Genomic DNA, 26260 nt, shown 5'->3' on the forward strand with positions numbered 1-26260 from the left:
TTTTTCTTTCCAAGATATTATTCTTGTTTTATGATATCCTTTTGGGAAAATTCTTAAAATGTCCATATTACCACTTTGTCCATTTGATCAAAAACTTTCCAAACTGTTTATTGTATATACGGTACCGACGGTATAAAAGTATTGCCAACGGTATAAAAGTATGGCTGACGGTATAAAAGTGTTGCCAAAGGTATAAAATATGACCGACGGTATAAAAAGGTGGACCAATTCCAATAAAATTAATTGAATTAAATTAATTTTATTTTGAATATTATAAAATAAAATCTTATTAAATTTTCTTTTATAATTTTAATACTATGGTTTTAATTTTCGAATTTACCTTTGTATTCCACTTACTTTTATTTATGTGTGGGCGTAAATTTAACTCAAAATCGAGCCATATCAAATTTAAATCGAACGTTTAGACATAATTTGACCCGATTCGACTTTGAGTAAAGTTTATGCCGCCACGTAGTTAAAAATAAACGCTTCACAAAGCCATAAAGTTTATTAAAATGGTTGTGATGCGTATTCGAAAGTTATTAAATGGTATATTTTAGCATTTATAAAAGAAACTCAAAATATAAGATTTACATATAATAATAAACGAGAATACGTCAAAAAGTGGACACTGGACTAATGGAAGGAAATAAATAATTTTTTTAATAATAAATATCAAGATTGCAAAAGTTGTTAGGCGGACTCTAGGCGGCCGACGAGGGAGTTGGGTGTACTCGAGGAGTACTCGGGGAGTACTCGGAGAGTATTCGGAAATGGTAAATATAAAGCAAATCATTTTTTTAAGATTATATATATGTCAAATACCATAAGTTTACTAATATTTATAACAAAATAAGTGAATCTATACTGTATAATAAATAAAAGTTTTCTAATGCCACGTGTCATTCTCTTATACATTCTTATTCTTTTTTCCCGCTTCTCTCTCCTATTAATTATACATACTTTTTAAAGTTCTTTTTATATACTTTTTGTTTACAAAACGTATTTTATATTTTTTAAAAATGTTATATTTATTTATAAAACATTTTTATAAACTGGACATTTTCATTATTCAACGGGTTCATTGTTAAAAACACGTAGATCTTTAATTGAACATGGGCCTTCTTTTCACATGTAACCATAATATCTTTCTTTCTATCAATATTTTGTCGATCAAAACCTTATTGATTCTCCTTTACTGTACATTCTTCAACTAATCAAACATTTTCTTCTATTGATGGTTGGTTCGTATTGTTTCGATTCTACCGTTTATGTTCTGATAATACTATGTTACTTTAGTTACTACCATATTTTTACTGTATTATCTAATGTTGTATCGAAAGAAGTATTAAGAGATTTATGATTTATTTTTAAGTTTGTGAATAGTAGTTATAATTTAATTTCGTGCTTACTTAATGTATTACTTAACTTTATATATCAAAAGTTATCACTTACAAAATTTAAGTTGTCCAGCCCGTGTAAGACACGGGTACATAACCTAGTATTAATATAAATAAGAGAAATACATTTTTAAATGTTAAATCATTCTGAAAATTGCTAATTATTAATTGAAAAATGATTTTATTTCTTTAATAATACAGAAATACGAATTATGTTTTATTTATTTAAGTCAAAATCGGCCAACGTTGACCGACTATATATGAGTCTAGCTAAGGTTGACCAACTTCTACCGATTCTTAGCAACTAGGTGGAGTTAAAGAAACTCGCCTCGGTGTCATGCCTTGTAGCGAGTACTCGGCCTTGTAGACCTGCTTTTATAACATTAATAAATATAAAATAACAACAAAATAAAATGAAAAATATGTATTTGGGTGGTAATATATTAAGTTTTTGCATGAAACTATGTATGAATATATATATATATATATATATATATATATATATATATATATATTTGGATCAATTGACCCAACACCAGTAAAACTAGATGTGTAGGTGGTCATTTACTTGACATGTGTCATAACATGGATGTTGTAAAAATAAGATAGGAACCAACTTTAAATGTATAGAGAGGGGGTACAGTATTTGTGAACTTGATGGTGTATTATATAACACATGTCATCTTTTTATTTGGTTAAAAGATCAGCGTTATACTATTAAATATAGTAGGATCCAACCTTATTTAAATAGACATTTTTGAAATTTTTTAAGTAAATGGGCATTTTCTTGACATCAAATGATAAAGTGGACATTTAGGGGATTTTCCCTATCCTTTTTCATCACAATTTGAAGTTAAAGCTTGTAGAAAGAATTTGGTTGCAACCACTAGTTTGTCTAGTGGCAAATATGTGCAGCTTACAATCAAATGGGTGTGAGTTTATTATTAATTTCTATCTCACTTGAGACAAATCGATGGAAAAAAAAAACTTTAGTTGTTAAAAAAACTAATTCGGTTGGTTAAAAAAATACTTAAATTTTATTTTATTATTATTTGGTTTCCTATTTTGTTGTAACTTAGTCCCCAAGCTAGGTTTTATATATAAATACTTTGTAATTCCATTATCAGAATAGTCAGAAACAATACATGAACCTTTTGATAATTTTCAGTTGATATCGGTTAGGTTTATATAGGTACATACGTTAATTTAAAAAAAATAAATCAATAGACATCCATTATAGTAGTGACACTCATATGAACTATTATATAAAAACATATTTAAAACAATGTTATCCGGTCGACAGTTCAGCTGAAGAAAAACATGTTAAGTAAAGCTCTAATGGCTAGAAGTGAAGAAAAACATGTGAAGTGAAGCAACGCGCAAGTTGATTGCAACTAGTTTAAAAATTACAGACTAAGACAATAATTTAAAAAATTAATTTACATTTACAAAATAACAATAAGGGTAAAATTAAAATACAAAAGGATACAAATATAAGAAGTGTGAGAAGAATTTTTGGTCACACAAAAAACCCTCAACAAAAAATTCAAAAAAAATATAAAAAAATCACAACTCAAAATATAAATAATAAGCAAAAAATTAAAAAACCAAAATGTTTCTCCGGTCATTCTCGTTCAAAAAAAACCCACGACAAAAAGACACAATGCCAAAAATGAATAAACAACACAATGATAAATAAAAAAAGACACAACATGTCACAAAAATTAACACGATGCCGAACAAAATATAACACAATGTTGAATAATATAACCCAATATCAAGAAAAAAAGGCACAATCAATGACAAAATAACCACAAAACACACAAAGATAAGTGATGGTCGGGTATAAATCACGTGTATATATGTGTTATTTCAGTAATTTTAATTGTTTAAATATAGCAAACACAATTACTTTGAGTTCTTTTATGATCGCTGGTGTTCGGAGCTTAAACGAGTTAATTCTGAGCCATCCAGATGAAGATTAAGAAAGCCTCGAGAAGACGGAAGCATAGGGAAACATATATGGATGGTTAAGAAGGATTCGGGAATGGTTTGGATAGAAACCCTAAGCCGAAGCGAAAACTGAACAAGACGGGTTTCCAGGAAAGTGTCTTTTAGTAAAACAAGCATATCTCGACCTACAAAATGAGTTTGATGGTCAAAAACGCTTCGCACTAAACGAAGGGCCTTAAAACGGGAAAAAGAACCCTAACTTGATATAATCAATTTTGAGCCCTATACTCTTCATTCCAGCAACCAAAGAAGAACCCTAGGACGACTTTGCATCACCCCGAAGCCTCTGGTTCGTCGTTCATCACATGCTTTCATCAGATAAGCGAATCTTTTGTGATGCCGATGTCAGGCTAAAACCATTGTATTCGCTTTAGGCTAGGGTTTTGTGTAAACTAACTTTGATCAGATTCTATGATTTTTAATGATTAAGAACTTGATTGAATTTTGTTATTTGATCTTGTTCGACTTATCAATTGGTTGTTTAAACAGTTTGTGTTTTTTATTATCGAATCTTGCATCACTTGTCTGGTTGGGTTCATCAACATTTAGGACTAGGTTCTTGTGTCATTGAACTAATAATCGCTAGTCATTGCACCCTAATTTATTTCCACAATATAAATCTGGTAATTGGGTTGGTTGGGTTCAGCTGTGTCAACAATTCGGTTAGGGTATCGTTTGTCATCACAACCCAACTATTAGGTTTAGTAATTACTACGCAATCAATTTATCTGAATCTGTGATTTGTTGGTCATCACATTACCTGAACCTGAAGTGAATCACTTTTCCCATAATTGTTTACAGTTAATTAAAAGTAATCGTGTGTTTTCAAAGCATCTTTTCTAAATCACTTGACATCGTTTGTCCGCTTAGTTAATTAATCTTTTAAAGTCATGAGTCAAACTTGCATTTTCCGTTGATTCCATGTGGAGACGACCTTACTTACCCATACTAGTTATCGGTATTTAAGTGATTATAAATACTTGTTTTTTATTGGAGCACGACATCTACGATCAATAAGTAAAAAGACACAATGATGTTTTTTTCTCAACATTGTATCTTTTTTTTAGAACGAGGAAAAGATGGTGGAAACATTTTTGTGTTTTTACATTTTTCATTTTTTTTATTAAAATTTGAGTTATGATTTTTTTAAGTAATTTTTTATTACTTTTTTAGATTTTTTTTATGGCTAGAATCCTTCTCATCCTTTTTATTTTTATCTTTTTTTATAGAATAACTTGACCCGTAACAATAAATAGGTTTTCGAAATTCGAAGTAATCTATAAAACAACGTACATAGAGCGATCAATATTCACACTTTTGAAGTCATGCTGAATCACTTTGGAACATGACGTTGATAGAAAAATTGACAAAACTCTCTTTATTGAACAAACTTTAAAATAAAACAAGTATTCCTAAAAAATTAGCATGTTCCAAAATCCAAAAAACAAAGTACCTATCTAACTATGGACGAGATCAAACATTAATGTCGACTCATATTAATTAACCACCGATTGATCTTGTCATTCATCATGCAAAGGCGGATAAGATGTTCATCTTGACAGTGAACTCGTCTGCTTTCGAAGAGCTAATCGACTGCAAAAGAAGACAATGCCATATATTCTTACAATCTGAAGAAACACCAGTCGAACCCCGACAGATTACGAGTAACCTGAGGGTTAGATAGACGTTTCCCACGAGGGGTTAATTCCGGCAAGATGGTTCTTCCGATAACCTGCAAAACAGACACCGTGAGCTCGTCACTAAGAAAGGGGAGGGTTCCTCCTTGTGACCACCCTCCGGCGTGAGAATCAGTCTATATTACTCTTTGATTATAAAAGTATATTATTAATACTAGAGCAGTTATCAGGTAAATTATACAAGATATTAGATGATATAAGATGATAAAATGATAATACCATTTGATGTCTTTTATAGCCGAAGGTGGGTTTCCAAGGAGGTTTAGCCGGCCTAGTACTCTGCCAACTGTGGCCTACACACGTGCCCTGCTGGTAATTGGTGGATAGGTAGCGGCTGACAGTGACCAGGCGTGCTGTTCACTTTTCCTTTTCCACCAACTACAGGCTAGGCACGTGGTATGGCAGGAGTTGGTGAGCAGGCGGCGGCTATTGGTCACAGTGCTGTGGCATGTTGTCTGCCATGCTGCTGTCAGTGAGCTGTCGTATCTTTGGTCAGATCTTTTGTCCATACCTCGTCAGGTATCACAAAAGATCCTCCATTATTATACGAACTGGCTCATTTAGGCGGGAGTTTTCCCCCTCCCGCCTTTATGCGGGAATGTTCCCGACTTTGCTCATTCCTTCTTCAGGTGACTACTGAATTATTATGAGTGTTAAGCCTTATGCGTGTAGCCATGCTGCGCGGGTGGCCAGTCCCTAATGGCGGGTACCCACGCCTGCGGGAACAGGCGGGTTACTTGGAAACCATAGGGAGGCATTTCCTGCGGGACCAGCTTGCGTACCGCATGTGAGGTCGTCACAACTCTGAGCGTAGTGGGTCCTGCGGGTTTGGTAGGTCGCGGCGCAGACGTCCCTATGGTGAAGTCTGCGTGTTCAACTGCGCAGACGTCCGTTTAAGGAGTCTTGCGTGTTCAACTGCGCAGACGTCTCCTTTTAAGGGAGTCTTGCGGGTCCTAACCACCTCTGCTGGGACCTACCTCTTCAAGTCCCCCCAGTCCAATGTTCTTCTCATGAATGTTTAATAAAGTGAGGTGAACTTTTGGACTTAAGCAAGGGGTTTTTGAAAAGGGTTTAGTTTTATGGGTTTTCCGCTGGAAGTCTTACCCACGGGTTTCCCAATGTCACGCAGAATTTCCCAATGTTCTGCTTGATCTCTGGGATGATGCGGATAGGTCTGTAACCTCCCCGCAAGTCAGGAGCGTTTAGAACCTTTTGTGTAGATTCTCCATGAGGTCTTGGTGGTTTTGAACATAGTGATCAATCATGTTATAACCACCAATTCCATCCTGAAGTTTCAAACAATCTAGTTCTTGACGTTCCCGCTATGCGGGGATGTTAATCCCGTTTCTGCAAGCATGGCCCAGAAGATCCTTCTTGGTTTCAATTCCCATGGAGTGCTCGGTATGCGAAGGGTTTTGCCTTGACGCTGTACCCGCACTTCGTCTTATTAGTTACTTTACTCCCAAGGTATCCCTGGCGTTAAATCCCTGCAGGGCTAGGTGCGTGAAGGGTTTTGCCTTAACACTGTACCCGCACCTGACTTATGGTTGCCGAGGTGTTCCTGGCGTTTAATTCCCTGCGGGCGCTAGGTATGTGAAGGGTTTTGCCTTAACACTGTACCCGCGCCCGACTTACAATTGGGTGCCGAGGTATGACTTTTTACGGGTGTTTAGGTATGTGAAGGGTTTTGCCTTAACACTGTACCTGTGCCCGTTTTGTAGTTGGGTGGAATGCCAAGATATTCTCGGCTTCACTTCCCTGTGGGTGCTAGGTATGTGAAGGGTTTTGCCTTAACACTGTACCCGCACCCGGCTTTATAATTGGGTTTTTCCGGTTTCCGTGCCCTGCGGGTGCTAGGTATGTGAAGGGTTTTGCCTTAACACTGTACCCGCACCCGACTTCATAATTGGGTTTTTCCGGTTTCCGTGCCCTGCGGGTGCTAGGTATGTGAAGGGTTTTGCCTTAACACTGTACCCGCACCCGACTTCATAATTGGGTTTTTCCGGTTTCCGTGCCCTGCGGGTGCTAGGTATGTGAAGGGTTTTGCCTTAACACTGTACCCGCACCCGGCTTCATAATTGGGTACTCTTGGCTTCTGTTCCCTGCGGGTGCTAGGTATGTGAAGGGTTTTGCCTTAACACTGTACCCGCAGCCGTCTTACGGTGAACTGGATAGCCAGGGTAAGGGGTTTTTCCCGCTTACTTTTCGAATCTTTTTGAATCTTTGAAATTTGAAGTTGGTGAAAGGATAAGAACAGCCGTCGTGCGACGGTTTCTTCTGACTGTGTCAGGAAATGCAGGAAGTTATGGCGACGTGACATTATATGGTCATTCCAGACGCTTTTTACGGCGCGTGGGCGCGATTTTTCGGGCGCGTGGCCCGAAATTAATGGTACTCGTCCTGTCAACAGCTGTTGCCAGCTTGCCCGGTGCCACATGTCACGGTTTCATTGCACCTTCAATTTCTCTCTCCTTCGCATTAAATTCACCGCATTAATTGCGATCACTATATAAAGGGGAAGAGGGTCCTTTGTAATTCACATCTTCACTTCTTCTCTTTCATCTCTAAGGCGATTTCTGGTGAATACTCCCTTATTCAGTTGAGCATTCCTCCGAAATCGTTTCTTCTTCCTCTGCAATATGTCTTCCCATGATGCTGAAGCTGTAGCCGACGATAGGAGTACTGCTGGCGAGTGCCAGTGTGCTCTACCTGTCGATCAGTACCAGTATGTCGTCAGGAAATTCATGCTTGAGTCTCTTGAGCCTGAGTTTCCTGAACCCCACCAGACTGTGTACGATGCCCCCAGCGGCAAGATCGGGGTATATGCTGCATTCTTTGTTTATGGGAACCTTAGGTTCCCATTGACAAAGTTTGTGTACCGTGTCCTGGAGAGGCACGGTGTGCACCTGACCGAGGTGCATCCGATGGCGATTGCCAAGATCCGGCACTTCGAGTGGGTGTGCCGGATTCTGGGTATTGAGCCCTATGTGGACCGCCTGATGACCTTCTATACTTGGAGGTGCATCCAGGGGTGGTACACCCTGACAACCCGTATTAAGGGTTTGAAGATTTGCGTGACCGAGCGCAGTCTCCGATCATGGAAGCGGGAGTTCTTCTAGATTTCTGCCCGCGCCATCCCCATTGCCATGAAGTTTAAGAAGGGGCAAGCGCTTCCGAGCCTTCACGCTTCCAACTACCAGGAGGCGGAATGGTTCGCGAAGATATCCCGGGTCCAATCTCCGGTTTACCGGTTTGCGGAGTCCGGGATGGTGATGCTGGGGATGAGCCGGGTATGGAAGGAGGCGTCTCGGTTTCCCATCCTTCTCGAATACGGTTTGAACTCTATTCCTTATGGTATGTCTTGTCTTTCTTGCTGATATGAGTTTGTCTTCTAACTGTTTTTTTTTTCTTTCAGAGGGGAACGATTTGGAGTCGCTCCTGTACCCGCGGGAAGCTGACGGTCCCGTGCGGGTGGGCACTCGTGCTCTAGACGAGAACGAGTTGCCCATCCTGGAACAAACGGCGGATCGGTTTGTGGAGGTCTATCCGCTGGGCCACGAGATCCTGAGCCACCGGCGGCCAGGTAAGGCGATACTCTATCCTCAACCCCTCAATGCTGTACCCGCTGCTGGAATTCCTGACATCCTGTCTTCTTCTGAGGAATCCGCAGATGGTCCTCTGCTGGTGCGGAAGAAGAAGGCTGCCGGCGGGAAAGGGAAGGAGAAGGTGGCCTCCACAGCTGATCCGGTGCTTCTATCTGACACCGAGTCAGATAGTGAAGAGGTGGCGGGGAACCCCGGTGGTGAGAAGACCACTGCTCCGGAGGCTACGACTGTTACCTCCGGAGAACCAACGACGACGACGGTGACCGGCATCAAGAGACCGGCTCCATCGGGCTCGTCCCCGCCCGTCCGTACGTTCAGGCTCAAGAAAACCCGTAAGTACAAACATCCTTATTTTTGTAGATTTGTCGCTTTATAAATTTATTGAAACACTTATCTTCTTGTGCAGGCGTGGATGTTGACGCATTCCAGGGTGGAGCGCAGAGGAGTACCCCTCCGCCGATGACGGTAGGCTCGGTCAGCCTACCTGAGGCGACGACCCAGGCGCCTGCGCCTGCTTCCGCTGGATCAGTTGCTCACTCCCTTGAGCCGACTGTTCCAGCCGAGATGACGTCACCGCCGGTGGTAAGTGCGATTTTTACAGCATCTTTCACCGAGCCGGCGGTTACGATTGCTGCGGATTCTGCGGCGGCGACCGCGGCGGCGACCACGGCGGCCGCTACTATGCCTCCGCCACCGGCAACGACGGCAGGCCCATCAGGTACGCGCGGGGCTTCTCGCCAATCTTTGTCACCTTCCCATCTGCCCGACCTTTTGGATGGATTTCCCTTAGGTTCAGGTGATGGGTTCGGTGGCTATCGGCCTGTGATCGACCCTACAGGTGCGTAGGGTTCTTTTGGCCTTTATATTTTTCTTCATCTTTTCCTAACTGCTTTGTTTCTTTTGCAGTGTCGGATTCCAATGAAGTGTATGTTCCGCGATGGAACATCCGCCGAGGAACAACCCTTCGTACCCCTGTAGAGTGCGTGGAATGGTCTCGCCACGCTGCTCCCCATGGTGCGTTGGGGGAAGCCATGGCTAGCTACCAGGAGGGTAGGCTAACCAATGAGCTTCGGGTTCTCCAGGCCCGGATGCAGCCGCGCGTCGAGCTGCTTTGTCGTGAAAACGACAAGTTGAAAGCAGCTCGCGCCAAGGAAGTATCTCAAGCGCGGGCTCTTCGGGAGGAGAACCAACAGTTGGCCGCAGCTGCTGCGGAGAAGGAGAAGGCCTTCAAGGCCCTCGAGGTTGAGGTTCAAGCGCGACTCGAGGCCCGCTCCAAGGCTGCCCAAGCTGTTAACGAACAGCTTCGGCTGGCTAAGGAGACTGCGAGGAACGCAACCGAGAGGGCCACCAAGGCTGAAGCCGTTGCTGAGCCTTTACGCGTGGAGAACGAAGAGCTCAAGGCCAAATTAGAGGCTCTCCAACGTGCTCATGATGCCTTGGCGATGGAAGATGCCAAGAAGCTCCAAGAGATCCTGGACCAGAGGGGCGTGCTTGACCACACCGAGCGGAAGCTTAAGGGCGTTGAAGAGGCTGCTGCAAAGGAAGTGCTACTTGCCAACCTTAACAAAAGCGAAGCCGAACGCGCCCGCACCCAAGCTCAAGCCGCCCTCCAAGAAGCTCTGGTTGCCAAGGAATGGCTTCTTCGGGAAGCGTTGACTCAGGTATGTTTATCTTTACGTCTTCACGCTTTCCTTTGTACATAGAAAAGGTGTTTTGACACTTGTATTTTCTTTGTAGGTTGTGCATCGGGTCTTCTCAGAGACTACTTACGATGATGCCATGAGCGCAGCCCTCAACGCTTCTCATGAGGATGGGGAAAAGGCCGGCTTCCTGCTTGGTCTAGGGTTCGTTGAGAAAGGCGTCCCGCCTTCCAACTTCCCTTTGTTCGATGTGGACACCGAAGCTGCATATGACCAAGCGGTGAACCAATATGCTGCCTTCCCGCATCCGGTGGTGGAGAAGGTGAAGAAAGTCGCTGCTGCTGATGATGGACTTGCTATCCTCAAGGCTTTCCTTGAACCGCCACGCTCTACTGATGGGGCGGGTCCAAGTGGAAGTGGTCCTGAAGCTTGATTCTGAAGATCCCTTCCCGCTGCTAGGATAGACTATAGATTTTGTTTTGTAGGCGGGTAGTTACCCGGCCATTCTTGTAATATATCTTGTGAAATACAAATCTTTTTGCGGATAAGACTGTTATTTCCTTTGGGTTCATTGCTTTATAAACCTTATATGACTTGCATACTTAGTTTAAATTAGCGATTTCCCAAGTGTTTAGAATAAGTTAACCTTGAATGTGGTTGACAGTAGGTTGAAGTTTTGCTTCCCCCTTTGTGAGTGTGCGGATAGGACCGGCACTTGCACTTGGTAGGATGGCTAAACTTTACCTGTCTGACCTGCGCGTAGGTTTTTCCTTATCCTTTCAGAATGACTTTTAACCGTTCGACGCGCGGTTGTTAATGAGTTAGTGTTCAGCTTCCGCTACCAGGATTTGTGCGGGTATACCGGCACTTTCACATAGTGGGATGGCTGAACTCTTCCCCTTTAACTGTCCTGCGTGAAGGTCTTGTCATTTTCTGGGTTTATGCGGGTTTTGCCGCCTTCCCCACGCAACGATTCTTCACTTGATGCGGTGAATACCGGCATTAGTGTTCGAATCGACCGTTCAACGCGTGGTTGTTAATAGGTTAGTGTTCAGCTTCCTCTACCAGGATTCATGCGGATATACCGGCACTTTCACATAGTGGGATGGCTGAAACTTTCCCCTTTAACTGACATGTGTTAAGGTTTGATGCTTTTGGGTTTGTGCGGGTTTTGCCGCCTTCCCTGCGCAACGATTCTTCACTTGATGCGGCGGATACCGGCATCTCCATGTGCAAAGTTCATAAAATAAAAATGTAAAATCATCAGTTCAATTTGAAGGAGAATCGTTTCCATTAGAAGTGGCTCTGGGCCTTTTCTTTACAAATTTGGAATTGATCTACATAAACTGTGTAATTGAGCTCCCATTATACGTGACTTGGATGGGAGCACCATCGAGCCGACATGTATCTTGTTCGGGATCTCGTTGTTTACGCAGTATGTAGTCTCCGTTGAAGCTGCGATTTTATTCGTGCGTTTCCCCAGCTGGGGTTCACGCATCAGCCTGCTCGACGCTCACTTCGCCACAAGGTGCGCGAGTGTCCCATCCTTGACAAATGCTTCGACCAAGTCCTTTACGTCTAGGCATTCTTCAGTGTTGTGACCTTTGGTTTTGTGAAAATCACAATACTTTCTCCGGTCAGCATTGTGGCGATGTCGGATAAACGGAGCCTTTGGCCACGGGAGCTCCTCCGTGGCGAATATCTCGGACACACTCTTTGTGAGTGGCGTCCACCTGGAGTTCTTCTCCGGTTTCACGTTATCTCTTCCGCCCAACCGATGTTGGAAGCCGGACGGGGTGTCAAAGTTTACCCTTGACTGCCAAATGCCCAGCTTCCGCTTTTTGTTCAATCGGGTGGTAAGGACATTGTTTTCCCTCGTCTTCTGGGTGTAGAGGTTCGTGCTCTACGGAAGATCTCTGCCCAGTTGCCTCTCAGTTTCCGCAAAGCGTTTAGCTGCGGTCATGATGGCATCCCATGTGGATGGCATGCCACCTTTGCCCGTTAGGGTGCGGATGAGTTCTGGGTCGTTTGCGCCCTGGATGAAAGCGGCGCGAACGAGATCTTCGCTAACGTTGCCCAGGCTTAGCTTCTTCGAGTTGAAGCGAGTGATGAAGTCAGGCAAAGATTCTTCCTCCTCTCGGACGCACTTGAGGATTGTCCACTGCTCCTCAGTGTACTTTCTTTGCTGACTAAAGTGTTGGCTGAACTTCTGTTGGAAGTCTGCCCAATCGTAGATGTGGTGGACCGGCAGACGGTCGAACCACGCTCTAGCTGCCTCGACCAGCGTCATTTGGAACATATAACACCACGTGGGTTCCGTCCAGTTACTGACGGTCGCCCCCGCGATGAATCTGTTCAAGTGATCGTCAGGGTCAGAAATACCATCGTATGTGCCTATGTTGGACATTTGTTTGGCACTTCTTGGGGCGATTGCTTCCGCAATGTCCCTTGCGAATTTGGACGTTCCCGCCCTTGCCGCAGTTGGCGTGAATGCTTTGGAGAAGTCCCGTGGGCTGTTGCCCACGTTTATTGGACTGAATGCTTCTCCAAAACGCCTTCTCGGTTGGGAATTCGTTTCTTTACGCTTCCCTTTCGCCCTATGGCGAGGGTTCGCGTCTTCCTCGGATTCCTTCGAATCATCGTCGTATTCGAATTCTTCCACTTGTTGGAGTGAACGTAAACGTTCATCCAACTCAGCTTGGAAATCTCTTTGACGTGCTTCGGCCCACGCTTTAACCTCATCGAGTGTTTGGCAGGGGAGCCTCGTCTGTTGATTTTCTAACTGGGTATCGGTGAATCCCAGTGTCTGATTATTTACTTCACTTGCCCCGGCTTGGGTAGCTGGGGTAGTGTTCGTAAAGTTTGTGTACTCGGTATTCCCCCTTATAGCTGGGGTCGTAACTACCGGAGTCTCTTGGTTACTCGGTTTTGGGACCGGAGTATCCTTAACCATCTTTCCAGAAATTTTGAAAAAACTGGAGAAAAATAAAGTTCTAGCTTTATGCACGGATGGCGCCAATGAAGAAACACCAGTCGAACCCCGACAGATTACGAGTAACCTGAGGGTTAGATAGACGTTTCCCACGAGGGGTTAATTCCGGCAAGATGGTTCTTCCGATAACCTGCAAAACAGACACCGTGAGCTCGTCACTAAGAAAGGGGGGGTTCCTCCTTGTGACCATCCTCCGGCGTGAGAATCAGTCTATATTACTCTTTGATTATAAAAGTATATTATTAATACTAGAGCAGTTATCAGGTAAATTATACAAGATATTAGATGATATAAGATGATAAAATGATAATACCATTTGATGTCTTTTATAGCCGAAGGTGGGTTTCCAAGGAGGTTTAGCCGGCCTAGTACTCTGCCAACTGTGGCCTACACACGTGCCCTGCTGGTAATTGGTGGATAGGTAGCGGCTGACAGTGACCAGGCGTGCTGTTCACTTTTCCTTTTCCACCAACTACAGGCTAGGCACGTGGTATGGCAGGAGTTGGTGAGCAGGCGGCGGCTATTGGTCACAGTGCTGTGGCGTGTTGTCTGCCATGCTGCTGTCAGTGAGCTGTCGTATCTTTGGTCAGATCTTTTGTCCATACCTCGTCAGGTATCACAAAAGATCCTCCATTATTATACGGACTGGCTCATTTAGGCGGGAGTTTTCCCCCTCCCGCCTTTATGCGGGAATGTTCCCGACTTTGCTCATTCCTTCTTCAGGTGACTACTGAATTATTATGAGTGTTAAGCCTTATGCGTGTAGCCATGCTGCGCGGGTGGCCAGTCCCTAATGGCGGGTACCCACGCCTGCGGGAACAGGCGGGTTACTTGGAAACCATAGGGAGGCATTTCCTGCGGGACCAGCTTGCGTACCGCATGTGAGGTCGTCACAACTCTGATCGTGGTGGGTCCTGCGGGTTTGGTAGGTCGCGGCGCAGACGTCCCTATGGTGAAGTCTGCGTGTTCAACTGCGCAGACGTCCGTTTAAGGAGTCTTGCGTGTTCAACTGCGCAGACGTCTCCTTTTAAGGGAGTCTTGCGGGTCCTAACCACCTCTGCTGGGACCTACCTCTTCACAATCTAAATATGTTTCCTTTCATATATATGTAGGTTCTATCACCTACACATGTGTAACTAAAGGTAGACTGAAAAAATTTTAAAAAATATATATGGGCATATCATTTTATTGGTTTTGTATGTACATACCATACATTTATATATAAGAAATACAGAACTTATAAAATAGGAACCATTGATCAAAATTTTAAATGATTTAGGTTTGTTCACGCAATAAGTTGGTGCTATATGCAACGGGTTGAAAGTCACCCAAAGTGTATTATCGAGAAGTATCGTCATAATTACCTTGGCAAGCATACGTTCTAGGCGTTGGATCTCGTTCTTTGGATAATCATCACCTTTGCTCAAACTACTCTTGGCAGCTTTCACATATACTTTACCATATCTAAAATTCACAATAAAACCACCCAAGTGTGAAAACCACATAATATACGCATTATGCATACCAGAAGCAGAATAAAAAGATAACCTAGCAACAGAACCCGAGAGCTTTTCAACTTCATCCTCAATCTTAGCATATACATCTTTCTTTTCATCATCACCGGCACTTACAAACTCCTTCACTAAGCCATCTAATTCTTCAACTATGCCCGCCTACGTTGATCGACCATGAAATAGAAATGTTAGATGTATAAAAAATGTTTTTATGGTAAAAGCTCAATTTCTATAGGGTACTAACTTTGGGTTTGAGTTGGCCTTTGGTGTCCCGAATAGTACCACACTTCTCGTTGATGAAGTTTACAAAACTATCGAGCTCTCGCTCGTGTTCATAGTCTTCACCATTTTTGTTGTTTTTTGGGAAGAACTTTATTGTTGGATAGATGCTCAAACCGTGCCTACATAACCGAATCTATTGATAAGTGACAAAAATACATCTAAAAAACACTCAAACTACCTGGATTCGAGTATATGAAATTTTTAACCTAGAAAATCAAGCAAAACTGATATTTATACATCAACATTTAAAAATCATTTATTTTTAAATTTTAACAAAATTTTAAATACAAGAAAATTGTTGAAACACGTACAATGTATGTGTAAATCACGTGTAGGTATATTTGCTACACATGCGTATGTAAATGTTTAAAAATGAAACACACATATGAACAAGCTAGCTTAATGGTTTTTGATGTACATAACATTTTATAAAAGTAACAGTTTTTAAAAAAATGAACCATTGCCAAACAAAAAGCGGTCGTAGCATGAAACCGAACCATCCTTTGAAAACTGATAACCGATTTAACCAAAAACAATCTGTTATGGTTTTTCATAACCGGAGAATTCGGTTATGGTTCAGTTTAAAACAATAACCAAACCGACAAATGTTCACCCCTAGTTTCTTATATGCATAAAATTCAATGTCAATAAAGAGCCATTACTAACCCAATTACTTACTTTTCACCAACATCCTTATGCTTATCAGCATCAAGTTTCGCAATAACAACATCTTCCTCGTTTCTGAATGCAGTCGCAACACTTTCATAAATCTGTCACGCACACAAACGATACTTTGTACAATTAGGATCCAGTTAGCAAATGAATATTAAGACATTAGCTACATACAGGAGCAAGGCTCTGGCAATGCCCACACCTGTCAACAATAATCAACACCTTATTAACTTATGAATACAAATTAATTTGACCATGGTTTTAAGGAATATAAAACTGTAACTAAACTAAACATGACTGACCAGGGTGCATAGAGCTCAACCAACACATCCTTTTTGCTATCCATTACAATTTCTTTAAAGTTGTCAGAATTTAGCACCACCACGCTTGAGGGAATAGGAGCTATCTTCACATTGGTCCCTGAAAATGAAACATATATGGCTCAGACACAAACTTTTGAAAAAAGTTATGTTACATTTTACAAAATGATGATATTACCCTGTTATGATAGTTGCATAAATAGTCATTGTACTTCACTTAATTTGTAGCATATGTAGGGTCTACAAACTTAATATAATTATTTTAAAATTTTTTTTTACCGTATTGCACCCAACATTTAATTTTAGTTCTAATTTGTTTAATTTAACATATGATTTTTTTTAATTAATATATATATATTACTAATCTTATTAATATTAATTTTTTTTTGATGTTCTGTCTCAAAAAAATCATATGTATTAGAACACACATTAGTTTAAAAAACAAATTTCGTTTTGAGATGATCACAACATTAAATAAATAAAATACATCAAAAAACTAATTTTCAGTTACAAAACAATCGAAAAACAAATTAAAAACAAGAGTTAATCACACAAATAGTGTTAGACTGAAAATATGTTACAAAAACGAAGAATAAGGACTATTTATGTAATCAACTAAAAAAATAAAATCGTCATTTTGTAAAACTTAACAGAATTTATAACAGAAGTTAGTGTTAGCACCCAAATACGTGTGAGAACTAACAATCTCATTACCTCCTTCACGGTTTATAAACTCAGCAAATGCTTCAGCAGTGCGATCGCCTTCATACCTAAAGAAAGATTGATCAACAAATAAATGTTTGTTTTAGTAAACAAAACAAATGACATTTTAATGTATAACAACACTTACCTTTTGGGTTCCAGTGATCCTTTAGGAAACCATTGGATGGTAGGATAACTAGTAATCTTATATTTGAGACAAACATCTTTATACTCATCACAGTCCACCTGGAAAAACATATATATATATATATATAGATAGTTAAAGCTAATATATATTGAAATGTCTATATGACAAACATGCATATTCAAGAACCTCAAAGTTATTTATACCTTTGCAATCACAACAGAGTTTACTTTCTTGAATTATCAGCAAGCTTTTCATATTCAGGGACAAGCTTTTTACAGTATCCACACCTGCCGGATTAGATTAGACGATCAATATTCATATTATTCACATATCATGATATATATGTAAAGCCTTAACATGTTCTACATTAAGGTTAGTGAGAGTCTTTTAGAGGTTTGTATGCATGGCTCGGTTTTGGGTTAAAACCGAACAAAAATATGATATTTCGGTTTTGTTAGTTTTGAAAACCGTTCGGTTTCAGTTTTTATGGTTTTGATTGGGTTCGGTTCGGTTGCCCTTTGAGATTGAAAGTATTGGGCCGAAATAAAAAATTGATCCAAAATATTTGGGCCTAATTCTTATGTTAATCTTACTATACTATTAAAGCAATACAAAATATTAATATGGCTTTCAAGTAACATGTCCACATAAGCTTTCAAGTCATATGGTTTTCATCTATAGAATTGTCACATAATTCATTAATTAATATTTCTAGAATCAAACCTCATTAATTAATGTTTCTATAAAATCATAATCAACTATATCCTTTCAAATGATTTGAAAATCGATTTGGACGACAATTAATCATTTATAACTGATTTTGTGTTCCTTTTTTTGTATGACTATTATTTTAGCAATTCAATTATTTGTGTAGCAGTTTCTCATCACTCCACTTATACATATTTTTCCTACATCTTGTGGTTTTCAGATAACAAGATAAATAATTCTTATGATATCTACATGCATATAACATTTGAAATATTTTCCACCCGTGTCACCGTGTGTAACACGAGCCAATATCCTATTTAATAACAAATTGATTATTATACACTTGAGTTAAAGTATTCGGAGTACATTATTTATTAAATTCTTTTAAATTACATAAAATTAAAAACAAAAAATGAAGATTTATAAATAATGTTCAGCTTTTTCAGTTTTTATACATACAAAACCAAAACCAAAACCATAACCAAAACCGAATCAAAAGTTAGGTTTTCACAAAAAACATAAAACCAAACCGTTAATTTTTGTTTCGTTTCAGTTTTTTCGGTTCTTGGGTCGTTTAATTTTTTCGGTTTCTGTTGCAGATTATACAAAGAAATCAAATATATAAAGTGACATATCACAAACCTTACACATATACATATATTTAGATCAAACTATAACTGATAATGCGAGTAACATGAGACCGGTTAGTTAAATTACCAGGGAGCGTAGAACTCGACTAGTGCACCGCGATCTTGGCCGACTTCCTTCTCAAAGGTGTCTTCGGTTAGGACGACAACATCAGCGAAGGCTGGCGAGAACAAGCCGAGAGCTAACGTGAAACATGTTAATGACATCAACATTTTCTGTTGGAATTTAGAGAAGATGGTTTATAAGTGATGAAAAGTGTTACTACTGACACTTTTTTTATATATAGCTATAATTAATTAATATTCTTGATTCTTGACTAGTTCGTTTTCGTTAAGTTATATATAGTAATAAATCGACACACAACGGCATGTACTCCGCTCACATTTTTATAAATCTTCTTGACTGTTTCTTTTACATTAAGTTATTTATTTATAATGATAAATCAAGACACAATGGCACGACAAAATACTAGGATTGGTAGAAAAAATCAAATTATCAAAACTATAAAGTGCAAACTTCATATAAAGTAGCTTTCAAATTTAAATAGCCAAGCTAGTGTTTATAACAATATAGAAACATGTGTTATGAAACATGGACATCGATTAATTTTTTTATAAAAACGCGTAATAGTTTAACCATTAAAAGTTTTTATAAATAAAAAGTTGAGTTATTTGATTAGCAGAAGAAAACCTTGGCCCCACCAAAATTTCTCATTTGAGCGTTACTTGTCGGTTGGCGAGCTAAAGGGTTGTTAAATTGAATGAGGTGGCAGGGAGTGATGTTTTTCAAACATAGATTTATGTGATGTTATTTGATTTATGTGATGTCAAAAAAAACATAGATTTACACCGGTGTCAGAAAAAGTACGGAAAAGCATTGATCTACGTCAGGGTCAGAAAAACATTAATTTAAAACATTGATCTGACTTAATATATTTATATAGGTTTAATTCGAATATCCCTACGTCATACTAAACAAGAGATGGTTCCTATATGGTTTTTCATATGCTCACGCTCACATAGTGATGGCCATCATTATTTATTTTTATTACGATGTGTAGTGTTCGCATCTTTTTCTTTTATTTATGTAGTATTTCATTTGTATTTAAAATCAGGACCAGTTTGCCATAGTTCAATTTATTATATTATGTATATTTAGTATTTACATTATCTCCAATGATGTGAAACTCACGTACATAAAAACTATTAAACACTAGTACAAATTAAGCAAACACACTGAACCACACAAAACAAAACGTACACTTCACATCGTCATTCATTCGTCAACTTCAACTTCAACCTAAACCTATCCAGTGCCCGTAACACCGGGGTCCGGCTTATCTTGACGGCCTTGTTCCATCGCTTCAACGGTTTCCGAAACCGCATCACCGAAAATAGGACCACCAAGCCCAGCACAATCCTTAACCTTGTCTTGTATTTTATCAATCTGAACCTTACCCTCGTCTTCTTTCGAGTGGATATCCATTCGACTCTGGTTCTGTCCCCCTTGTACCGAATGGTATGTCGTGCTTCCCGGCGGCAAAGTTCCCTGACCTCCAGACATTAATATTATTATTTTATGTGTATGGTATAGTATATTTAGTTATTAAGTTATGTTTTGTGCATGTTAAGGTTGATTTTTATTTATAGTATGATTTTGGAATGGATAGGGTTTCGAGGGTGTTATATGTTGATCTTTGTTTTGTTTGCCACGTGGTTGTTATGTGTCACAAACCTAGTACACATGGTTAGCTTTCACGAGGGAAGGAATTTGACTATTCTATCCTATCCTATCCTATCCTTTTTTTTTTAATATAAATGAAACATTATGCATAGTATTTTTTTTTTATAGAAAAATGAATAAATTTGGTTAATCAGGTAACACAATAGTAAAAGACGATCCTATACACCCATAATCACAAACAACACTGGGTTGCGGAGGTGCACAAATCGGGTTTTCAAATACCCGGGTTCGGGTATAACCGGGTATTGGAAAATCGGGTATTGGTAATAACCGAAAAGGGTTCGGATCCAGGTATTGCCTCTAAAAACCATACCCTATGCATCGGATTCGAGTCGGGTATTGAAAAAACCCTATTTGTGGGTTATTTCGGGTTTTTTTCCGGGTATTTATCATGTATAGATTGGATTTTTTTAAAAGTATGCACTTTTTAGGGATCTTTTTTGGGTATTTTAAGATATTTTTCAGGTATACATCGGGTAATTGAAAAACCTGGTTTCGGGTATTGGAAAAACCCGGTTCCGGGTATGGAACCGATTTGGGTTTTCGGGTATTACCGGATACAAATCAGGTCCGGTTCGGGTTCGGGTTGTAGTACCGAAATGCATACCCTATCCGTACTCTACGAGTAGGGACAAGTATTAAAAAATCCGAGTATTAAAAAAACCGGTTCCGAGTTTTTATTTCAGGTCCGGTTACGAGTTTGGATTTTTTGTTCATCTCTAGACCGGTTGCCTAGCAAAAAAAAAACCCGTCATTCAAAGAGGAAATGTGGTAAAACCTAGTTAAAATCAGATAATAAATTGATATTTATATCTCTCAAGTTGTTGGCAATTTAAGATACATTACAATATTACGTTGCCATAAGAAAATAAAAATAATGATGAAAACAAATACACTGAAAAGCCTATTAGAATATTACATTACATACAAATATTTTCATGTGTATTTAAAATTTTAAACTAATAAATTTGACTTCATAAACAGTCTTGACTGCTTGAGAATAAATAACAATTATTCTAATGTTCTGTTTATTTATACTCAAAATAATCAAATTAAGAGACGAATACATGGAAAACCAATACTATGAAATCTTAAAAATCAAAATTTCAATCTCTTGACACTAGCAGCATGTGTACCAGAAAAACAATGTCAGCAAACGCATTGCATATTCGTCACAACAAGCGGCTCACGCTTCTGTTAAATCCGTCAACTGAGCTTAGACTGCAACTGGTTCACCAACCCCCCTAGAAACTTCGTTTTTAACCTGCACGACAATGTGCATGTCAAAACAGGAGCCCGATAACTAATGCATTAAATACGATTAAAATAATATATTGATGAAATAGAACTTTAAGGCTGTTCTTGACATGTTTAACTAGTTTGGCTCGTTTAAACCATTACCAATTCGAGTCAACAAAATTGACTTGTTTAAGAGTTAGGGTTTGAAAAAATTATTTGTTTAGATTGCGCGGTTTTGTTATACCATTGTAAAAGGATAGCGAATCTCAGTTGAGGAATTAATGAGGCTTCCCCCCTTACCTGCAATTCGTACATGAAGTCTCTAATTTTATATAAAACTTTTTTTGCACGAAAATTAAATTATATAAGCGGCGTAGAATAATTAATTTACCTTGGCTGATTTGAATAGTTCATCGATCACTTCAGACAATGTTGGATGGGCATGAACAGCATACTTAATGTCCTGCATGATTTAAATGGTACCAATCAATCAATCAATGTATTGGACTTTGTCCTTTTAAAAAAAATAATAAATAATATAATAAGTGTTTAAATTTCGAACCTGTATACGTGTTCCTAAAGCAATAGCGTTTGATGCTTCGTGGATAAGGTCTGCAGCGTGCATGCCAAATATATGAACACCAAGAATCTCCCCATTATCGGGCCTGTAAATCAACTGCAAGTAAAAAAACAAAACTTTACCAATATGTTTTGAGTGGAACCACCTGACCCGTTTGAACCCATAGATGTGTAATTAGTAATTACCTTAGCAAGCCCCTCTCCTTCGTTTTCAGCAAGGGCTTTAGTGTTGGCTTTAAAGCTAGTTTTAGCAATACTAATTTCAAATCCTTCTTTTTCAGCTTTTTCTCTTGCTTGTGGCTGCAAGTTTATAACTAAAAGCTATAATAACAAAAGAAGAATATCTGGAAAGTGTAAAAGAACAAATAGCATACCTCGGTTAACCCAACCATACTGATTTCAGGATGAGTAAAGCATGCAGCTGGGATGCTTAGATGATTAAGAACATGGTCTTTCCCGGATACTTGCTCAACAACTATTATATAAACAACTGCCAAATTAGAAAGGTAATAATAATAAATTGGTACTAAATGTTTAAATGACTTATTGAAAGTGAATCAAATGGTCACCTGAAATCCCCTGTGCACTTGCTGCGTGTGCAAGCATCATTTTTCCATTAGCATCACCGATGCAATATAAGTGAGGGACCTAATTAACAAACTTATGTTATGAGACATAAAATGTAGAGCAAGATAAATGTAAGATAGATGATATTATGTACCAATTCTCCCTTTGAATCAATGACTCGCATGCGTTCATCAACGGGAATGAACCCGCGTTGTGTTTCTACATTTACCTATAATGAAAAAGAAAAAATAAGTATTCAGTATTCTGTTATCTTTTAGATGTAATACTGATAGGTTGACTTACATTTTCCAAACCGAGCCCTTGTGTAAATGGGGCCCGTCCGGTTGCAATGAGAGCAGCATCTACCTATAACAAAAGATAAAATGCATAAATATGTGATGCAAATATGAAACTACTTTGACAGTTCAGTTGAACATGGTCAAACACTCAAGCTCACCTCCAATGTATCTTTTGGTTCCTTTGTCTTGGCATCTATAAGCTCGATTGTTACAGGTTTACCATCTTTAGCTGGAGTGATCTGTCAATATGGAAGAACTTAATAAGCATGAACATTGATGTCTACCCTAGTTAGGATTGTAAACGAGCCGAGCCAGGGTGGGCTCGGCTCAGCTAGTTTATCTAATGTTGAGCTCGAGCCAACTTGCTTATTTGTTGATTATTTTATATTTTACACATATTGATTTATATAAAAAGAACATTTGTAACAGACACATATAAGATACAAACTACAGAGCTCATAATTTATATATATTATATTTGGGTTATCAATTTCAGTTATAACATATAAGGGATTACTCTATACAATAGTAGTCAAGTTTTAAAATTGTTCCAATCAAGTCACTCGTAAAATGTTTTGTTCCAATCAAGTCACTAAAGTTTCCTTTGTGTTCTAATCCTTGATATTTTACCTGGATAGGAGGTAATGTAGGGTTTTTTTTTAGTTTCTAAATAGTTTGACATTACAACCTAATTTTTTAAAAATTGAAAAAAATAATTTTTAAATTGCGAAAAATTGCAAAAAAAAAAACAAACAAACAAAAAAACACTGGAAAATTGCGAAAAAATCTGAATTCTTTTTTTTTCTTTTTGCAATTTTTCAGATTGATTTTTTCTTTTTGCAATTAAAATTTTTTTTCTCAATTTTTACTAATTTTGTCAATTTAAAAAAAAAAATTGCAATGTCAAACTATTTAAAAATAAAAAAAACTACATAACATGTTATCCAGGTAAAATATCTAGGATTAGAACACAAAGGAAACTTTAGTGACTTGATTGGAACAAAACACTTTATGAGTGACCTAATTGGAACAGTTTCAAAACTTAGTTGCTATTTTATAGAGAAATCCCAATATATAAATATCAACATTTCGCCATTACTTTTAAATGATTCAAACTAGAACTTTCAGTATTAAGAGAATTTTCAATTTTTTTTATTTTCATTATTTATATATATTAAATTTGGGTTATAACTTAAAAATATTAAAACTTCGCCTTTAGTTTTAAATGAGCCAAATGAGAACTTTCAATATTAAATTTGGGCTTTAGTTTAAACGATCCGAGCTTGGCTTGTTTACAGACTGTTTTGACTCGGCTCATTTAGAAACGAGCCAATTTCGAGCGAGTCACCAGCCGTGAGCTTTCTGAAGCCGAACCCCAGCCCCCAAAAAGAGTTAAAAGTGTAAAAACCTTGGTTGCAAATACACCAGTATGATAGTCAATCTTTCGGGGATTTATAAGCACCCTTTGAGCCAATTTTCCAATTTCCGGGTCAAACCCAGGCATTAACTGATCTAAAGCTTCCACAAATGTCACCTCACTTCCAAGTGCTGTGTAAACATCACTGAATTCAAGACCAATGTACCCACTTCCAACAATAACTATCCACTCAGGCACCGTCTCTAGTTTTAGCGCATGATCACTGGTTATTACAGTTTTACCATCAACTTCAACACCCTTAGGCACAAACGGTACTGATCCAGTAGCTATAATAATATCTTTTGCGGTAACAACCGACTCACTCCCCCCAGCTTTTCCATATTTCACCTTTTGTGGACCCTACATACATATTCATAAAACATAAGGCGTTTGCATGACCCAATACTTTTAATAAGAAAAATGTGAAAGTTATTTGTATCCAATGACATACCACAACAGTGCCAACACCTGTTAGTATATCCACACCAAGAGATTTCAAAGAATTGGTCAAATTATTTCTAATTTTGGAGGCGAGATTTTCTGCATGATCAGCTACAGCCTGTCTGTCATACCCTGCAGCTGCAACTTGTAAACCAAACGACTTCATGTGGTGTTCATTTTGAAGCTCCCGCATGCGACCACTGACAGCAAGAAGGGCTTTTGAAGGAACACAACCACGGTTAACACATGTTCCACCAACCACATCACCTTCAATGATGGCGGTTTTAAGACCCTGCAGAAGTCAAGTTCATGTTTATGTTTAATTAAACAAAAATGCATTGAAAAGATATTAGTATAGCCCTATCGTTGTTACTGAATAAATGAAAGCAAATCCCTCAATTATCTATGACATGTGCATACCTACAGTTCAATTAAGTAAAGTGTTACTTCACATTCTCAGTATGGATAAAAGTGTGTACATGAAACCCAAAAAACCAATCTGAAACCGAAATAAAAAACTGATCGCTTTGGTTTATGTTTCTGTAAAAACCAAACTTACGGTTCGGTTTTGATTTTGCATGTAATAAAAACCGAAAAATTTATAGATTTCCATTTTTTTATTTTCTCCTTTAAGTAACTTATAAGAATTCAATAAATATGTAACTCAAATGTTTTAACCCAAATGTATCATAATCAAATATTTTGTGCCAATTTCTTTTTCAGCGCAAAATTTTCAAGTTCAAATAGCAAAACTGAAAAAACCGAAACCAAACGGTATTCAAAAAACAGAGGTTTGGTTTTAGCCCAAAACCGAAACCAAAGGGTTTCCAAAATTTCAAAAACCGAAACTTCAACGGTCTTCAAAAATTAAAAAACACGAAGTTTCGGTTTTTGGTTTGGTTTTAGCCCAAAACCGACCCAAACTAACCCGTGCACGCCCGTAGATAAAACCCCTAAAATAAAGTCAATAACATATATAGATATTTATTTATTTACCTAGTGCAAATTGAATTTATTTATAATATTAATAATTTGCAATAATTAATTAATTAGTACCCTTTCAACAGCATGAAGAGCAGCACCATGACCACCAACACCAGCTCCAATAATAATCAAATCATAATCAAACCCACCCTTAGTCAAAGAAGCTCCGTTTCCGGTCAACGAAGCCGAAATCTTATTATTCTTCTTCACAAAAGGCAATAATTGCTTGAATATAACTGCATTATTGGCAGACAATTTGCATGATCCATAGAAAGCTTCTCTTCTGAGTCCACAAAATCTGAGCTGAATAGGAGCAGATGAGGTGGCTCCGGCGTCGGATCTGACGGTGATCGGAGAAGATGACGAGACTGATATAGAGATTGAAGATTGCATTTTGAATTGAGAGAAAAGGTTAGGGTTTAGTGAATATATATGTATGTATATGTATATGGAGAAATAGAGAAGCTTTGTGTTGTCCGCCGAGTTGAGGACGACGGAGTTAACGAAGTGGTGGTTAGTTAGTTCACTGGTAGTCGTAGTAGTAGTTGAACAACGTCAAGTTTGTTTGTAACTACACCCGGTCGGGTCGGGTTCAAATCAAAACACATGAAAAATGCCCTAACTTTGAATGCGGTGAAGTAACCAATTAG

At 38.8% G+C, this 26260-nt stretch overlaps 2 protein-coding genes and 1 pseudogene across 4 annotated transcripts; all 3 read right to left on the reverse strand.

The window, feature by feature from the left end:
* Positions 1-4940: 4940 nt before the first annotated feature.
* LOC143547316 (putative protein disulfide-isomerase A6) lies at positions 4941-18553 on the reverse strand (annotated as a pseudogene).
* Positions 18554-19645: 1092 nt separating this feature from the next.
* On the reverse strand, positions 19646-19904 carry LOC143547307 (uncharacterized). Its single transcript, XM_077038762.1, has one exon. The coding sequence runs from the start codon at positions 19902-19904 to the stop codon at positions 19647-19649; it is 258 nt and encodes an 85-aa protein (XP_076894877.1). The 3' UTR covers position 19646.
* Positions 19905-21231: 1327 nt separating this feature from the next.
* Positions 21232-26003, reverse strand: LOC143547315 (dihydrolipoyl dehydrogenase 1, chloroplastic-like). 3 transcript variants are annotated; one of them, XM_077038772.1, is made up of 13 exons: positions 25683-26003; positions 24637-24918; positions 24177-24545; positions 22927-23007; positions 22773-22835; positions 22624-22698; positions 22472-22550; positions 22277-22377; positions 22089-22202; positions 21886-21999; positions 21715-21786; positions 21568-21623; positions 21276-21348 (listed from the first exon to the last, which is right to left on the reverse strand). In XM_077038772.1, exons 1-13 carry the CDS (start codon positions 26001-26003, stop codon positions 21291-21293), a joined length of 1785 nt encoding a protein of 594 aa, XP_076894887.1. In that variant the 3' UTR covers positions 21276-21290. The 3 variants fall into 3 exon arrangements, with proteins under 3 accessions (XP_076894886.1, XP_076894887.1, XP_076894884.1); XM_077038771.1 differs by lacking the exon at positions 21568-21623 and having other exon boundaries at positions 21232-21348; XM_077038769.1 differs by lacking the exon at positions 21276-21348 and having other exon boundaries at positions 21498-21623.
* Between the last annotated feature and the right edge of the window lie 257 nt (positions 26004-26260).

The sequence above is a fragment of the Bidens hawaiensis genome, unplaced genomic scaffold (assembly GCF_021521415.1).
Source record: "Bidens hawaiensis isolate Kalapana, Puna unplaced genomic scaffold, B.hawaiensis_p1.1 tig00014709_1, whole genome shotgun sequence".
Taxonomy (NCBI): domain Eukaryota; kingdom Viridiplantae; phylum Streptophyta; class Magnoliopsida; order Asterales; family Asteraceae; genus Bidens; species Bidens hawaiensis.

Coding starts and splice junctions, on each gene's coding strand:
- LOC143547307 (XM_077038762.1), bottom strand. CDS start 19,904: ATGTCTGGAGGTCAGGGAACTTTGCCGCCGGGAAGCACGACATACCAT.
- LOC143547315 (XM_077038772.1), bottom strand. CDS start 26,003: ATGCAATCTTCAATCTCTATATCAGTCTCGTCATCTTCTCCGATCACC. Junction 24,546..24,636: donor CAGGTGTTGGCACTGTTGTG/GTATGTCATTGG, acceptor ATATGTATGTAG/GGTCCACAAAAGGTGAAATA. Junction 23,008..24,176: donor CTGGTGTATTTGCAACCAAG/GTTTTTACACTT, acceptor CCATATTGACAG/ATCACTCCAGCTAAAGATGG.